Raw genomic sequence first — 17,427 nt, 5'->3', positions numbered from 1 at the left:
ATTCTACATTTAAAATGACTAAACACACTTATACATAAACTAGTATTATAATATACATTTTAAACACAGATTTATTTTTATACGACTCAACCAATGATATGAAAAGATATCATTTTGGCGGCTAGACTATAAAGACAAGTTAGGTTACATTACAGGAAGTGACTATTGCAAAAAATATCCATCCATCCATTTCCTACCGCTTGTCCCGTTCGGGGTCGCGGGTGTCGCTGGCGCCTATCACAGCTGCATTCTGTCAGAAGGCGGTGTACACCCTGGACAAGTCGCCACCTCACCGCAGGGCAAACAGACAGACAGACAACATTCACACTCACATTCACACACTAGATATCGATTTCATCAAACATAAGTCACATTATTTAACTTCCACACATTTTCCCAACATTCAAACAGAACCAAGAGAGTTTTTTACAATTGACTTTTCATCTTTTATTAATTGAACTGTGATAATTTATTACTGTTCCTGTTTGAGCGCCAGATCCTTCACTACCCCCGTGTGGCCAACACAGGCATTGCACGCTGATGCGAGGGACATGAACAATAAAAATATGAATGGGACAACTTGGCCAGAAACCTGAGCAAACAGTTTTTGTATTATTTCTGTGAATAAATACCCACAAATACATATTTACATTGCCAGGCGACTTAGGTTAGTCCTAAAGTTTGTCATAATATAGACTTGCAAATTTGTATTGATTAGACCCAAACCCTTGAACTCAAACTCTAATCACATTTAATTAAAGTCCAATGTAATTAAATAAGATTAGTTGAGGACACTGACACTCATTTAAGATTAAAAAAAAGACTGCATAGAAGACAAAAGCGCAAATCATTACCTCCACTAAGAAGGTTGGTTAATGAAGAAAATGAGGCCCCTAACAAAAAAAGTTAAGGGTTTCGCTAAGATTGGTGCTGATTTTTTAACTTTTGTTACCAATGTGAGATTTTTCCACAATTACTCAGTAGATTTCAGATGCAAAAAAAGTGATCCTTGATAACAATTAGTCAATGAGTGTTGTAAAGAAATGTCTGACAAAATGAGGTAAGAATCCTGGTGTGTCATCCGTCATCAACCAGGCTTAACAGGACGCCGCTCTGGTCCGCTAATGGCCAGCCTTGGCCCTGCACGCCGCCCGCCGACAGCGAGAGAGAAAGGAAGAGCTTCTGGTCACAACCACTAAACGTTCATGTTGGACTGCGGGTGATGTCAAAGCTCATCTTTCTCCATCTGTCGGAATGCCTCCAGGTCCTCGCGCCAATCGGCCAGCATTTCATCCACCGATTGGCTGTTAGAGTCTGCATCATTTTTCGACGCCGCTTCCTTCTCCGAGTCGTCTTTTCCCGGATCAGACGACGCCGCGGGGTTGACGTCCCTTGCTGGACTCGTGTCGGGACTTTCCTGGGATGAAACCGCCTCCGATTTATCCGACTCGGCCGTGCTCGACTGCGATTGGCCGACTGGTGCCAAAGACGTGGGGGTCGTGGCCTCGGTTTGGCAGTCCTTTTCTGCCTCGTGTACGACGTCTGCACCTGAAAAGAGTGCAAGCGTTAGTGGGCGGAGAGACGTGATGTACACTCGCACAATGTTTCCTCCTGGCCGTTGAAAAATAGAGCGGTGTTGACGGAGAGGCTGCCAGCAATAGCAGCATGATGATGCCTGCAGTGACTCACAGGATGACATATCTCATGCTGCTGCTCAACCAAAAGGGAGGGGAAAATTAGCAAAAAATAGCTATGGATTTGGCTGGGATGGAAATTAATATTCAATTAAATTGTCATTTCTATACATACAAATAGAATTACAAATGCATGGTCGTGGATGATGAATACTGCATTCAGGCATTTAAGCAAATAAGCTCAGTCAGGCTCAACTCCAACTATTAGTTGTCTTTTGAATGACAAACAATGTAATTTCATTGAAAAAACGTATACCATATGTTGGTGCTAGGAATTTTCAAAATGGGGTCCCCATCAAGTCATAAAAATGGGGTCCCACTTTTTTGTAAGCGTTGTGAAAACAAATGATTAATGTATGCATTTTCCTGTTATATCTCACATTCTATATTGTGTTTTGGAAAAACGTTGTCATAAACGTTACTTAATTCATTCAAAAAATAATACGTAAGAAAACAATTTTTCATACATATGTAAATGTGTTCAGTTATAAACATTCATTTTCTTCTTTCCTTCAAGGATATAAACTTTACTGCTGCCGGTAGTTTTTTCTATATTTGTATTTAATATTTCAGTATATAATTGTAAAAAGTGTTTTGCGTCGGTCATTAAATGATGATAATCGGGTGTCAGGGCATAGGTACATTATTTATTTAACGCTTAAATCTCTAGATTTAGATCAGATCTATTCCTCAATACTAAGTTTTTTTTTTTTGTTTGTTTGTTTGTTTTCTGCCCTTTTTGTCAAATAAATCTGTTTTCTTTTAACGGCAAACACACAAAATATGCAAAATCTTCCATAAAAAATATTTTTCAAAGTGGACAGCACGGTGGAAGAGGGTTTCGTCTATCTGCCTCACAATACGGAGGTCTTGAGAAGTCCTGAGTTCAATCCCGGGCTCGGGATCTTTCTGTTTGGAGTTTGCATGTCCTCCCCGTGACTGCGTGGGTTCCCTCCGGGTACTCCGGTTTCCTCCCACTTCCAAAGACATGCACCTGGGGATAGGTTGATTGGCAACACTAAATTGGCCCTAGTGTGTGAATGTGAGTGTGAATGTTGTCTGTCTATCTGTGTTGGCCCTGCGATGAGGTGGTGACTTGTCCAGAGTGTAACCCGCCTACCGCCCGTATGCAGCTGAGATAGGCTCCACCGACCCCCGCACGACCCCAAAAGGGACAAGCGGTAGAAAATGGATGGATGGACAGAATATTGAATGTGAAGTACCGTATTTTTCAGAGTATATGTCACTCTGGAGTATAAGTCGCACCTGCCGAAAATCCATAATAAAGAAGGAAAAAAACATATATAAGTCGCACTGGAGAATAAGTCGCATTTTTGGGGGAATTTTTTTTGATAAAACCCAACACCAAGAATAGACATTTGAAAGGCAATTTAAAATAAATAAAGAATAGTGAACAACAGGCTGAATAAGTGTACGTTATATGAGGCATAAATAACCAACTGAGAAGGTGCCTGGTATGTTAACGTAACATATTATGGTAAGAGTCATTCAAATAACTATAACATATAGAACATGCTATACCTTTGCCAAACAATCTGTCACTCCTAATCGCTAAATCCCATGAAATCTTATAAGTCTAGTAGGGCTGCGAATTTTTGGGTGTCCCACGATTCGATTCAATATCGATTCCTGGGGTCGCGATTCGATAATATATCGATTTTTTCAATTCAATGCGATTCTTGATTCAAAAACGATATTTTTCAGATTCAAAACGATTTTGTATTCATTCAATACATAGGATTTCAGCAGGATCTACCCCAGTCTGCTGACATGCTAGCAAAGTAGTAGATTTAAAAAAAAAAAGCTTTTATAATTGTAAAGGACAATGTTTGATCAACTGATTGCCATAATGTAAATTTGTTTCAACTATTAAACAAACCAAAAATATGACTTAGTTTATCTTTGCGAAAATATTGGACACAGTGTGTTGTCAAGCTTATGAGATGCGATGCAAGTTTAAGCCACTGTGACACTATTGTTCTTTATTTATTATTTTTATAAAAGTCTAATGCTAAAGTCAATGAGGGACTTTTAATCACTGCTATGCTGAAATCATAACTACTATTGATAATGTTGTTGATAATATTCATTTTTGTTTCACTACTTTTGGTTTGTTCTGTGTCGTGTTTGTGTCTCCTCTCAATTGCTCTGTTTATTGCAGTTCTGAGTGTTGCTGGGTCAGGTTTGGTTTTGGAATTGGATTGCATTGTTATGGTATTGCTGTGTATTGTTTTGTTGGATTGATAAAAAAAAAAAAAAAATAAAGAAAAAAATCGATTTAAAAGAAAAAAGAAAATCGATTCTGAATCGCACAACGTGAAAATCGTGATTCGTATTCGAATCGATTTTGTCCCACAACTCCCTAACATCTAGTCTCTTACGTGAATGAGCTAAATAATATTATTTGATATTTTACGGTAACGTGTTAATAACTTTACACATAAGTCGCTCCCGAGTATAAGTCGTACCCCCGGCCAAACTATTAAAAAAAACTGCGACTTATAGTCCGAAAAATACGGTAATCGGCACCTTGGATAGGTAAATAATTCATAAAAACATTGATTTCGATTCAATATTACTGTAAGAGATGCGAGCGACACTTGCTAACTTGTCAGCCACTTCTCCAATAGACTCCTTTTGAACACTCCTCGCACATTAACACTTCAAAAGGCACATATTTCCCCCGTTTGTTGACCTACAGACAATGTTTTTGGGGGGGAGGAGTCTGGTCGGGTGCTCGTTAGCTTAAAGCTAACAGCTAGCCTGTCTCCATCCACCAAAGATGTCGCTTCAGCAGGAGATGAAAGGGAAGTTTCCATGGACTCACAAAGACTAAAACAACTCACTGACTGGAGACATGGCACAGGATCAAGTTAAAAAGGTTGACTTTACACTCACTTTAGTGTTTACAATGAAGTCTTTCTTTTGACAGCGCCTTGCGGTAAAGTTGTCGGAGTGCAAACCGAGACAGTATTTGTCATTGATAAAACTTTCGGCAAATCTAAATTTCCGACCAATAACAACACAATAAATGTGGATGGAAATTTGATCCGGCAAGTATGAGGTGGCGACTCGTCCTTCCGCCCGATTGTAGCTGAGATAGGCTCCAGCGCTCCCCGCGAACCCGAAGAGAATAAGCGGTAGAAAAATGGATGGGGGTTGGTGCTAGCGGGGTGTATAATATAGTCAGGAAAAGTCATGGATGCAAAGGATTATGGGTATTTGTTGTGTTGCGTTTATGTTGTGTTACTGTGAGGATGTTCTCACAAAATTAGTTTGTCATTCTTGTTTGGTGTGGGTTCACAGTGTGGTGCATATTAGTAAGAGTGTTAAAGTTGTTTATATCACAACCATCAGTGTATTCTATGTCACCCAGTATGCCTTGCAGTCATGTACGTGTTTCTGCAGAAGCCACATACAACATGTCGCTGGACTGGCAAGCTGTTTGTACATGTTGTAGAAAGCGTCAAAGGCAATAGCTTCATAGCATGCCCTTATTTTTGATATCTGGGAGAGCGCCAGCAGATACTCGCGAGAACGTTTGCGGCTCCTATTGTCTTCTTTACTTTGTGACACGGGTCAAAATGGCTCTTTGAGTGGTAAAGGTTGCCGATCCCTGAACTATGTATTTTAAATATTTCCGAATAGTTCAACCGCCAACCGCCCGAATCTATTTAAAATCTATTTTTAAATTTTTTCGTCATGAGACCCGTCCGACCCGCGGTTTATCCGCGTATCTCTAATATATATATATATATATATATATATATATATATATATATATATATATATATATATATATATATATATTCTCCAGTAAGCAACTGTATGCCGATTTACAGGCACTGTCTTTTGTTAAATTTGTGAATGAACACCTGTGTAAATAGTTCATGTTTCTATTGTATACTTGTGGCTTATAAACTATGTACAAAATAAAAATCGTCCAAATATTAGGTGGGTGTCTTTTCCAATTAGGTGCCCTCTATAGCCCGGAAATTATTGCTTAATAAAAAAAAAAAAGAGGCATATGAATCAATTTTGAGTTCCCCAGCTGAGAAATCATGCAGCAATATAAACAGTATGTGTGCAGACTTGCAAGATGTGAACTAATAATTGGTGAGAAAGGAGCATGAGGCACAAATGAGTCAGAAGGGAATATGACGGATGACACATTTGGACATTAGCGGCCAAGAAGTGGCAGTCTTACTGAAGGAGGGTGGAGCATGTGGATGAAAAGGAAGAAGGATACTCACTGCCCTCAATCAGGCTTCCAGGAAGAGCTTTACCTTTGATTATGGTTGCTGTTTGTTCAGAAAATAAATGTGGAGGGAAGAAGAGAAAGCAAATTAATGAGATCAGAGGAGAGGAAGCGTGTTGGTGTAATATTGATAAACTGCCACAATGACGTAACCACAGCTGGTGGCTTGAGAGTGGATCACTGACAATCGCTTCACCTCATCTTTAATTCATGACGGAGGCGATAAGCGGTCGCTATCGAAAGACGCAAACAAGCAAGAGCAGCGGAATACGAGTGAAAATGGCACACCTCTGTCGCGGGCCTTGTCACTCAGCAGGACTTCCACCTCCCGGTATTCCTTCAGCGCCTCCAGTAAGATGTTGCCCTCCTTGTGGAAGAGGAAGAGGAGGGGCAGGGTGATGTCCTCCGTGCTGCGCCCGTCGCCGGCCATCTGGAAGAGAGGGGCTGTGTCGCTGCTGCTTCCCTCGTTGTCGTCTGGGAGACAAGGAAACAGAATTTGAAGCATATTTCATATCCATCCATCCATTTTCTAACCCTTATTCCCTTTTTGGGGTCGCTGGCACCTATCTCAGCTACAATCGGGCGAAAGGCGGGGCACACCCTGGACAAGTCGCCACCTCATCGCAGGGCCAACACAGATAGACAACATTCACACTCACATTCACACGCTAGGGCCAATTTAGTGTTGCCAATCAACCTATCCCCAGGTGCATGTCTTTGGAGGTGGGAGGAAGCCTATATTAAATATTAATCCATATTAAATTAGAAACCACGTAATACCACTTGGGTCATTTAAGGCAGTGGTTCTCAAATGGGGGTATGCGTACCCCGGGGGTACTTGAAGGTATGCCAAAAGGTACGTGAGTATTAAAAAAAAGATTCTAATAATATCAACAGTTCAAAAATCCTTTATAAATATATTTATTGAATAATACTTCAACAAAATATGAATGTAAGTTCATAAACAGTGAAAAGAAATGCAACAATGCAATATTTAGTGTTGACAGTTAGATTTTTTGTGGACATGTTCCATAAATATTGATGTTAAAGATTTCTTTTTTTGTGAAGAAATGTTTAGAATTAAGTTCATGAATCCAGATGGATCTCTATTACAATCCCCAAAGAGGGCACTTTAAGTTGAAATGCAACAATGCAATATTTAGTGTTGACAGTTCGAATTTTTGTGGACATGTTCCATAAATATTGATGTTAAAGATTTAATTTTTTGTGAAGAAATGTTTAGAATTAAGTTGATGAATCCAGATGGATCTCTATTACAATCCCCAAAGAGGGCACTTTAAGTTGATTATTACTTCTATGTGTAGAAATCTTTATTTATAATTGAATCACTTCTTTATTTTTCAACAAGTTTTTAGTTATTTTTATATCTTTTTTTCCAAATAGTTCAAGAAAGACCACTACAAATGAGCAATATTGTACACTGTTATACAATTAAAAAAATATCAGAAACTGATGATATAGTGCTGTATTTTACTTCTTTATCTCTTTTTTTTTCAACCAAAAATGCTTTGCTCTGATTAGGGGGTACTTGAATTAAAAAAAATGTTCACAGGGGGTACATCACTGAAAAAAGGTTAAGAACCACTGAGTTAAGGCAACACTATTTGGAAATTAAACATTAATATACCATTAATATTCACATGTAATAAGGACATCGCAATCACAGCAAAGGGTGGCTATTTTAAAGAAACTACAATATAAAACATGTTTTCAGTTATTTTACCTTTTTTTGTTAAGTACATGACTCCACATGTGTTCCTTAATAGTTTTGATGCCTTCAGTGACAATCCACAATGTAAATAGTCATGAAAATAAAGAAAATGCATTGAATGAAGAGAAGGTGTGTCCAAACTTTTGGCCTGTACTGTATATACATACATACATACACAAATTTAAGAATGATGTTTTGGATTGAAACCATTACTGTTATTAATATCATCAATACATTTCTATCTACATTTCTATCCACAGTAAGTATTGTAAAGCTGGAAATAGAATATACAACAATTATTTTCAAAAAAAGAGGAGAAAAATTATCTTGGAGAAAAATGTAATTTAAAACATTTGTATGCACGTACAACACTTAAGACCTTCAGTATATCTGTATTTGGAATTAAATTATGCAATGGATTAAGCAAAGCAATCAAACAATGTACTAATGTGATCCACTTCAAGAAACTCTTCAAACTTAAAGTGTTTACAAAGTACAAAGAAGAACCATGATAAACATTCTGAATTTATTTCATCCAACCATCCGTTCATTTTCACAATAATCTGACTCAGCTCACCATATGAAATGTAACTTACTTCACCGAGTATTATTAATTTATTTATTTTTATTGGGATTATTTATGGAGTGTATTGTGAATAAATTGAGAACAGGAAGTGAACAAAAGTTTTAGCAACTGTTATGTAAAAGAAAGGGGTGGGATTAAATAAGATGTGCTTCTTCCTACTCCTTTTCGAACATGTTAAAAAGAGAAACTGGAAATTGTGATGTATCATGTTGTATGCATGGATGTTCGAAATAAACTCAAACTCAACTCAAATAGGTTAAGAGTTGGGGTTGTTCTATTTTATTTTGTTAGATTAGTTAACATTCTTTGATTTTTGTAAATAAAATTTACTTGTAACCTGTGAACTGTTTTGAAAAGTTTTTTTTAATTATTTATAAACCGAGAATTGATTTAAAATCGAATCGTCCGCCCCAAGAATCGGAATCAAATAGACTTGTGAGGTGCCCACAGATTTCCAACTCTACCCTTTAGTCACCTTTGTACTCTTTTAATCCAATATAGTAATGCTACTGAGGCTGAGCCAATCAGTGGCCACAATATTGATTGGTTTGGTCTCATCTCATGCCCAGTACTACTGCAGTATTAATATTTGTATTTGTTTTAGCAATCTGTATGGTTGAAAATGCTCAATTTAGGGCAAAAATGTAGACGAATATGCTTAAAAAAAAACCCTGGAAAAAGTCTGCGATGTGTTGAAGGCCCAATACTTTAAGCGCGATGTGGCAAGGGAAGACTGTACACAGTCAGTTAGCGTTAAAGCTACTTTAAGTTAACAGACTTACAATGTACGACTGATATTGGGTATTTAAAAAAAGAATAAAAAGGCAGAAAACCCTTTCGATGGATTTATGCGTTGTAGTTTCTGGTACAATAATGTATGACAACAATGAGGGTGGTTGATATGGTAGCCAATTACACGAACGTATGACACAAACAAAACTCAATCAACTTATTCGACTGTCTGTCTTCAAGGTAATCTTGTTTATCCAGCGCTAATCTAATCAACAGGTTCATCATCCTCCTTTGTGTCATCAGCGGCTCTCTCGCACACTCACCGATGACAACGCCTCCGATGGCGCCGGCCTTCTGGATGTGTCGGGCTTTCTCCGCGAACATGCACTGGCCCCTCTGGAGCAAAGCGATGTGGCCCCGCACGTACTCGCTGTTAGTGATCTCGCTGCAGCCGGTGTACGGCTCGGCGACGGTCACAAAGCCTCGAACCTACACGGGTGAAGGAGGTTAGGATACATTGATACTGTAATATTGTTCTCAGTGATAAGGCCCGTCAATAGTTCTCACCCCCGTGGAGCTTTTGGACAAATCCGTGCCAAACTGTGCCGGGCCGGCGGTCAGCACCACCCTGCCGAAGAAGGGATGCGAGACAATCTGAATGGCTCGGGGAGGCAGCTGCTCTTTCTGCTGTTGGCTGGAAAGCTCCATCATCTCCTGCATGAAGCGTATGCCATCCTCCGCTGCTATGGGGCTCACCGCCTGACAGTGGAGGAAGTGACTCATTGACTCAGGATGGGAAGAAGATGAGAATCGTCACTCTTACGCAGCTGTGTACAGGAAAAAGTTTGGAGACCATTCTCTGTGCTATTGAATCAGAAGGTGCCTCCAAACTTTTGATTGAGACCACATTGCAAAGCTTGTAAGGTTGTTTCTTATTGATTGCTTCTATCAATCTGCCGTTTGTATTGAATAAATTATGCTGTCTTGTCACTTTAGCCAGTGTTTCCCAACCTGGTATTGAATCAAGGTACACATTTTTACAATGGAAAAACTACACAGCACACCACAAAACAAAAATGTTACAATAAGTATTTAGATTTTTTTTGTAATCCAATTGAAAAGGTTAAACAAAGACCAAATCAACGTACAATATATAATATATAATAATCTTCTTAAATGTCAGTGGCACTTAGACACGTTCTATCTTCCCTTTTTCCACATTTTGTTAAGTTACAGCCTTACTCAAAAATGGAATAAACTATTTTTTGCCCTCAAAATACTATACACAGTACCAATGATGACAATGTGTAAACGTTTTTCAAGAGCTTTTTGAAAATGTATTAAAATTTAAAGCCCTACTGAAGTGAGATTGTCTTATTTAAACAGGGATAGCAGGTCCAGTCTATGTGTCATACTAGATCATTTCGCGATATTGCCATATTTTTGCTGAAAGGATTTAGTAGAGAACATCGACGATAAAGTTCGCAACTTTTGGTCGCTAATAAAAAAACATGCCTTTACCGGAAGTAGCAGACGATGTGCGCGTGACGTCACGGGTTGTAGGGCTCCTCACATCCTCACATTGTTTAAAATCCTCACATTGTTTACAATCATAGCGACCAGCAGCTAGAGCGATTCGGACGGAGAAAGAGACAATTTCCCCATTAATTTGAGCGAGGATGAAAGATTCGTGGATGAGGATAGTGAGAGTGAAGGATTAGAAGAAAAAAAAAAAGGCGAGGACAGTGGGAGCGATTCAGATGTTATCAGACACATTTACTAGGATAATTCTGGAAAATCCCTTATCCACTTATTGTGTTACTAGTGTTTTAGTGAGATTATATGGTACCTGAAAGTCGGAGGGGTGTGGCCACGGGTGTGGTGACCGCCAGTGTCTCCGGTGGGAGGAGGTAATAGTCTGCAGCAGCTGCAGGAGGACGCAAGCTCCGCTCATAACTACGGTAAGAGCCGACTTATTACCACAATTTTATCACCGAAACTTGCCGGTTGACATGTAGTCGGGAACCATGTTCGCTTGACCGCTCTGTTCCATAGTAAGGCTTTACCTTCGGGAATTTTAAACAAGGAAACACCAGCAGTGTTTGTGTGGCTAACGGCAGCCGCAATACACCGCTTCCCACCTCCATCTTTCTACTTTGACGTCCCCATTATTAATTGAACAAATTGCAAAAGATTCAGCAACACAGATGTCCAGAATATTGTGTAATTATGCAATTAAAGCAGACTACTTATAGCTTGGATCGGGCTGGAAAAAAATGTCAATGTTAATATTTCATCATTGATATATAAACTATCAGACTGCATGGTCGGTAGTAGTGGGTTTCAGTAGGCCTTTAAAATTAGGAACGCCCACATCCATAAGTATTCACAGCCTTTACCATGAAACTCAAAAGTGAGCACAAGTGCATTCTGCTATTTTAACTGATCATCCTTGAGATGTTCCTACAACTTAATTGTAGTCCTCCTGTGGTAAATTCAGTTGATTAGCCATAATTTGGACAGGCCCACACCTGTCTATAGATAATGTCCCACACTTGGCAGTGCACGAGAGCATAAACCAAGAATGAAGTCGAAGGAATTGTCTATAGATAGGATTATCTTGAGGTACAAATCTGGGGAAGGTTACAGAAAAAAATCTGCTTTGAAATTCCCAATGAGCACAGGGGCCTCCATCATCTGTAAATGGAAGACATTTGGAGCCACCAGAACTTTTCCAAAGGCTGGCCAGCCATCTTAACTGAGTGATCAGGAGAGAAGGGCCCCAGTCAGGGAAGTGACCAAGAACCAGACGGTCACTCTGTCAGAAAGACAGCAATCATCTGTGGAGGGAGTAGAACCTTCCAGAAGGACAACTATTTCTGTTGCAATCCACCAACAAGGCCTGTATGGTTGAGTGGCCAGATGGAAGCAAATCCTTTGTAAAAGTTTGCAAAAGGCACCTGAAAAACTCTCTGATCATGAGGAACAAAATTCTCTGGTCTGATGAGACAAATATTGAACTCTTTCGGGTAAAAGCCAGGCGTCATGTTTGGTGGAAACCAGGCACCGCTAATCCCCAGGCGAATACCATCCCTACAGTGACACATGGTGGTGGCAGGCAGCATCATGCTGTGGGGATGTTTTTCAGCAGAAGGAACTACAAAACTAGTCAGGATAGAAAGAAAAATGAATGCAGCAATGTACAGAGACATCCTGTATGAAACCCTGATTCAGAGCGCTGTTGAACTTAGACTGGGGCGACGGTTCATCTTTCAGCAGGACAATGACAACCAAGAGGAATGCCTTCAGGACCAATCTGTAAATGTCCTTGAGTCGGCCAGCCAGTGCCAAGACTTAAATCCGATTGAACGTCTCTGGAGAGATCTGCACAGACGCTTCCCATCCAACCTGCTGGAGCTTGAGAGGTGCTGCAAAGAGTAATGGCTAAAACTGCCCATAAATAGATGTGACAAGCTTGTGGCATTGCATTTAAGAAAAAACTTGAGGCTGTAATTTCTGCCAAAAATGCCACAACAAAAGTACTGATCAAAAGCTCTGAATACTTATGTAAATGTGATTTCTTAGTGTTTTTATTTTTTAATAAATTACCAAAAAATGTATTTTTCTCAGCTGTGGTCAGTATAGGCCAGTGGTTCTCAAATGGGGGTACGCGTACCACTGGGGGTACTTGAAGGTATGCCAAGGGGTATGTGAGATTTTTTTTAAATATTCTAAAAATAGCAACAATTAAAAAATCCTTTATAAATATTTTTATTGAATAATACTTCAACAAAATATGAATCTAAGTTCATAAACTGTGAAAAGAAATGCAACAATGCAATATTCAGTGTTCACAGGTAGATTTTTTTGTGGACATGTTCCATAAATATTGATGTTAAAGATTTATTTTTTTTGTGAAGAAATGTTAAGAATTAAGTTCATGAATCCAGATGGATCTCTATTACAATCCCCAAAGAGGGCACTTTAGGTTGATGATAACTTCTATGTGTAGAAATCTTTATTTATAATTGAGTCACTTGTTTATTTTTCAACAAGTTTTTAGTTATTTTTCTATATTTTTTTCCAAATAGTTCAAGAAAGACCACTACAAATAAGCAATATTTTGCACTGTTATACAATTTAATAAATAAACGCTGATGACATAGTGCTGTATTTTACTTCTTTATCTCTTTTTTCAACCAAAAATGATTTGCTCGGATTAGGGGGTACTTGAATTAAAAAAATGTTCACAGGGGGTACATCACTGAAAAAAGGTTGCGAACCACTGGTATAGGCCACAGCTGTATTTAGTTTTAATACACTTTTTCACAAAAGTCTAGAAGTCTAGCGCTAAAGTCATACAGAACAAAAAAAAAACAGGACTTAAGTGGTGAAGCTGTGTTTTCGTTTACAATTTATTTTATTCACAGATTAGTTAAGACAAATATTCATTATGTGTTTAGTTTATTTATTTTAGCACAACATATTTGTATTCAAATGTAATTTTAATCAGTTAAGTATGTCCCTTTTTATGCAGTATATTTGGCCAGGACTTATTCTTCTAATCAGCCTGACTATGCCTAAGATTTCTGTGCTGATTAATCTTAGTGATTAACACATGATTTCATATCATTTGATAAGTTTCTTAACTAAAAGTAGGTTAGATATAATCTTTGAATATGATTAAAATCAAGAGTAAGATTACTAAACAAATGTTAATATTTGAGTGAAGGCTTTTTAGTGGAAATGTTGAGCCAGAGGTCAAAAAGGTTAAGAACCCTTGGTCTAGGTCAGGGGTGCCCACACTTTTTCTGCAGGCGAGCTACTTTTCAATTGACCAAATTGAGGGGATTTACCTCATTCATATATCAATCAATCAATCAATCAATCTATGTTTACTTATATAGCCCTAAATCACTAGTGTCTCAAAGGGCTGCACAAACCACAACACAAACCACTACCACATCCTCGGTAGGCCCACATAAGGGCAAGGAGAACTCACACCCAGTGGGACGTCGGTGACAATGATGACCCAGTGGGACGTCGGTGACAATGATGACTATGAGAACCTTGGAGAGGACGAAAGCAATGGATGTCGAGCGGGTCCAACATGATACTGTGAAAGTTCAATCCATATTGGATCCAACACAGTCGCGAGAGTCCAGTCCAAAGCGGATCCAACACAGCAGCGAGAGTGTTCTTGTCAAAAGTCTAGCAGCCGCATTTTGTACCAACTGTAATCTTTTAATGCTAGACATGGGGAGACCCGAAAATAATACGTTACAGTAATCGAGGCGAGACGTAACAAACGCATGGATAATGATCTGAGCGTCTTTAGTGGACAGAATGGAGCAAATTTTAGCGATATTACGGAGATGAAAGAAGGCCGTTTTAGTAACGCTTTTAATGTGTGACTCAAAGGAGAGAGTTGGGTCGAAGATAACACCCAGATTCTTTACCGTGTCGCCTTGTTTAATTGTTTGGTTGTCAAATGTTAGAGTTGTATTATTAAATAGAGGTCGGTGTCTAGCAGGACCGATAATCAGCATCTCCGTTTTTTTGGCGTTGAGTTGCAAAAAGTTAGCGGACATCCATTGTTTAATTTCATTAAGACACGCCTCCAGCTGACTACAATCCGGCGTGTTGGTCAGCTTTAGGGGCATGTAGAGTTGGGTGTCATCAGCATAACAGTGAAAGCTAACACCTTATTTGCGTATGATGTCACCTAGCGGCAGCATGTAGAAGAGCTGAAGAGTGCAGGGCCAAGGACCGAACCCTGGGGAACTCCACACGTTACCTTTACGTAGTCCGAGGTCACATTGTTATGGGAGACGCACTGCATCCTATCAGTAAGATAAGAGTTAAACCAAGACAGTGCTAAGTCTAACATACCAATTCGTGTTTTGATACGTTCTAATAAAATATTATGATCGACGGTATCGAAAGCAGCGCTAAGATCGAGGAGCAGCAACATAGATATCATTTATATTTATTTATTTATGAAAGTGACGTTTCTGTTAACAAGTTAAATGTGTTTCATTATTATACAAGCATGTGTAACACAAAAGCCTAAAGACCGACTGCACATTTCCTATCTTCACAATAACAGCCCTGCTTCATGCTGCCTGCGCTAACAAAATAAAGAGTCTCGGAAAGCTGCACAAGCACTTGTGCACGCCAGCTCTCCCGTCCAAAGGCAAAACCCAGTAACTCAATTTTGGTCAAAACTGAGCTGATAATAATTTTGGAGTTCCTAGGTGATATGCTTTACATTAGTGTATGCGATATTGTAATTTGTTCCGTAAGTAAGCTGTTACGCGCATGGTAGGACCTAGCAACTACCACATAACCGCGTAGATACAACAGAAAAACCTAGTATCTCAAGGGACCAATCGGAGCTTCTTTGTCAGTCGCCTTATTGTCTTTAATGAGACATTTGCACGAATGGGGGCCGACGGTCAACCTGATTATGTGATATTATGGCACGAGGGGATATTTGGAAGATTGGCCCAGGACGTTGCAAGCACCTTCATTAAATGTATTGTTCTTGATTCTTCCCCTTGCATACTCTTTTGGGCAGATAACTGTGGAGGTCAAAATAAAAACTGGACGCTGTACACGGCTCTTGCCCAATGTGCAAACGCAGAATGGGGCCCACCCGAGATTGTGATAAAATATCTGGAGAAAGGGCACACGTTCATGAGAGCAGATTCAATCCACGGCTCAATCGGCAAGAAAATGAAAGCTCAAGAAAACATCTATACGTTTGATGACTTTGTAGATCTTTGTAAGACAACATCAAGATAGATTGGTTTTCCTTTGTTTTCTCAAAATCAGCTAGAAGTGAGTTACTAGTTACTAGGTTTTACCTTTGGACGGGAAAGCTTTCCGAGACTCTTTATTTTGTTAGCGCAGGCAGCATGAAGCAGGGCTGTTATTGTGAAGATAGGAAATGTGCAGTCGGTTTTTAGGCTTTTGATGGCAGGTACGGAGCGAGAGTCTGTTGAAATAAAAATTGTTTCTCGCCTTCCTCTTGGTAATTTTTTCTTAATAATGATCTCGCAGCAGCCAGCGTCATCTCACAAGACCCTCGAGTGCCGTGAATGTCAATCAAGTGACGTCTTGGTGAAGATTGATGATCGCGAATTTTTAGGTCTATTTTTTTAAAAGCCTGGCTGGCGATCGACTGACACACCCCCCGCGGTCGACCGGTAGATCGCAATCGACGTGATGGGCACCCCTGGTCTAGTTAATATGTACTGGATATGATTTGATGTAAATGTTACTCCAGAGCACATTTCAACCATCTTTCTGATTATGTCTACAAACGGCTAGTGTGTTCCCTTTAAATTGCAAATTAACTTTTCCGAGCACGGCCCTTTCCAAAAGTGTCAAAAGCAGGGGGCCAGAGAGTATGTACTCGGATGCCCATATAAGTACATCCGTCACATTGTGACATTACAGACTGCCCACCATTAAAAAAAAGACTGCAAAACCACCCAATAGCGAAACATCGCCAGCAACGTGTTGCACCTGTTCCTCAGTAACGACTGACTCGTGGAAGTGCGGGAACGCATTTTTGTAAGGTCATAAAAGAGAACACGTGGTGCTTTCCTAGTGTACCTGCGTTGCGTGCTGCACTAGCTGCACCCTTCCGTCCTTCAGGTGGATGAGGCTGACACCCATCCTCTTCAACAGCTCCAGATGTTCCGGGTTGTTCGCCATGAAGTCCTGCGCTCTCAGAGGAGGGGCTCCCATGCCCGGCTCCCTGGATGGAGGGAAGAAACAAGGTTTGGATTTTTGATGGTGGTATAAACAAAACATATGCAGCATTTTAAACCGTTACCTGAAAGGAGCAGGGCGTGGGCAGCTTTTGTCCACCACGCCACGAATCGGTTCCCTCAGATTATGGGGAAAGGCGGGGTCAGGAAACAGGAGGCGTGTGTTGGGGCAGGTCCAATCGAAGTTGGAATCATCCAGCTCCTCTTCTGTCTGAGGTATCTTGAGAACATAAAACCTTATATTAGAAACAAGTCTGTTTGGATGTGTCTTGCTTGATGCAATAATGGCACAATTACCGTTCTGTTTGAGGGAACTGAGGAGTGAGAGAGGGCGGCTGTGGAGAGCGACAGAGGCAAGAGATGCGCCTCGGTCGTAAATACGTAGTCCTCCACATCAAAGGGTAGGTCCTCCACATCAGCAAAGAGTAGGAAAAGGTACTTAAACATCTCAGCAAGGAAGAAAGAGTCCATACTATGGAGAAAGTAATATAGTTATTGAACAAGCAACAATGTTCGAGTTTGGAATATGATTTATTCATCTACTCCAGGGGTGTCCAAAGTGCAGCCCAAGGGGGTATTTTTGCCCCACAATTTGTTTTTTATTTGTTCTTGGCATATTGCCG

General features: G+C 39.8%; 1 protein-coding gene across 3 annotated transcripts in view; it reads right to left on the bottom strand.

Annotated features, from left to right (window-relative positions):
- Positions 1-432: 432 nt before the first annotated feature.
- Positions 433-17,427, bottom strand: part of edem3 (ER degradation enhancer, mannosidase alpha-like 3) — a 38,153-nt gene continuing 21,158 nt past the window's right edge. Inside the window, exons 14-21 of one of the 3 annotated variants that reach the window (XM_061888766.1) lie at positions 17,102-17,276; positions 16,870-17,024; positions 16,647-16,791; positions 9,591-9,782; positions 9,347-9,512; positions 6,262-6,447; positions 5,969-6,016; positions 433-1,548 (exon numbers count right to left, since the gene is read on the bottom strand). In XM_061888766.1, coding sequence (XP_061744750.1) covers positions 1,226-1,548; positions 5,969-6,016; positions 6,262-6,447; positions 9,347-9,512; positions 9,591-9,782; positions 16,647-16,791; positions 16,870-17,024; positions 17,102-17,276 — 1,390 coding nt within the window. In that variant the 3' untranslated portion in view covers positions 433-1,225. The remainder of the gene's footprint in view (positions 1,549-5,968; positions 6,017-6,261; positions 6,448-9,346; positions 9,513-9,590; positions 9,783-16,646; positions 16,792-16,869; positions 17,025-17,101; positions 17,277-17,427) is intronic. The other 2 variants (XM_061888767.1, XM_061888768.1) reach the window with 2 other exon arrangements.

The sequence above is a fragment of the Nerophis ophidion genome, linkage group LG26 (genome assembly GCF_033978795.1).
Source record: "Nerophis ophidion isolate RoL-2023_Sa linkage group LG26, RoL_Noph_v1.0, whole genome shotgun sequence".
Lineage (NCBI taxonomy): Eukaryota > Metazoa > Chordata > Actinopteri > Syngnathiformes > Syngnathidae > Nerophis > Nerophis ophidion.
Note: the sequence above shows the minus strand (reverse complement) of the source record. Positions and strands in the feature narration are given on the sequence as shown.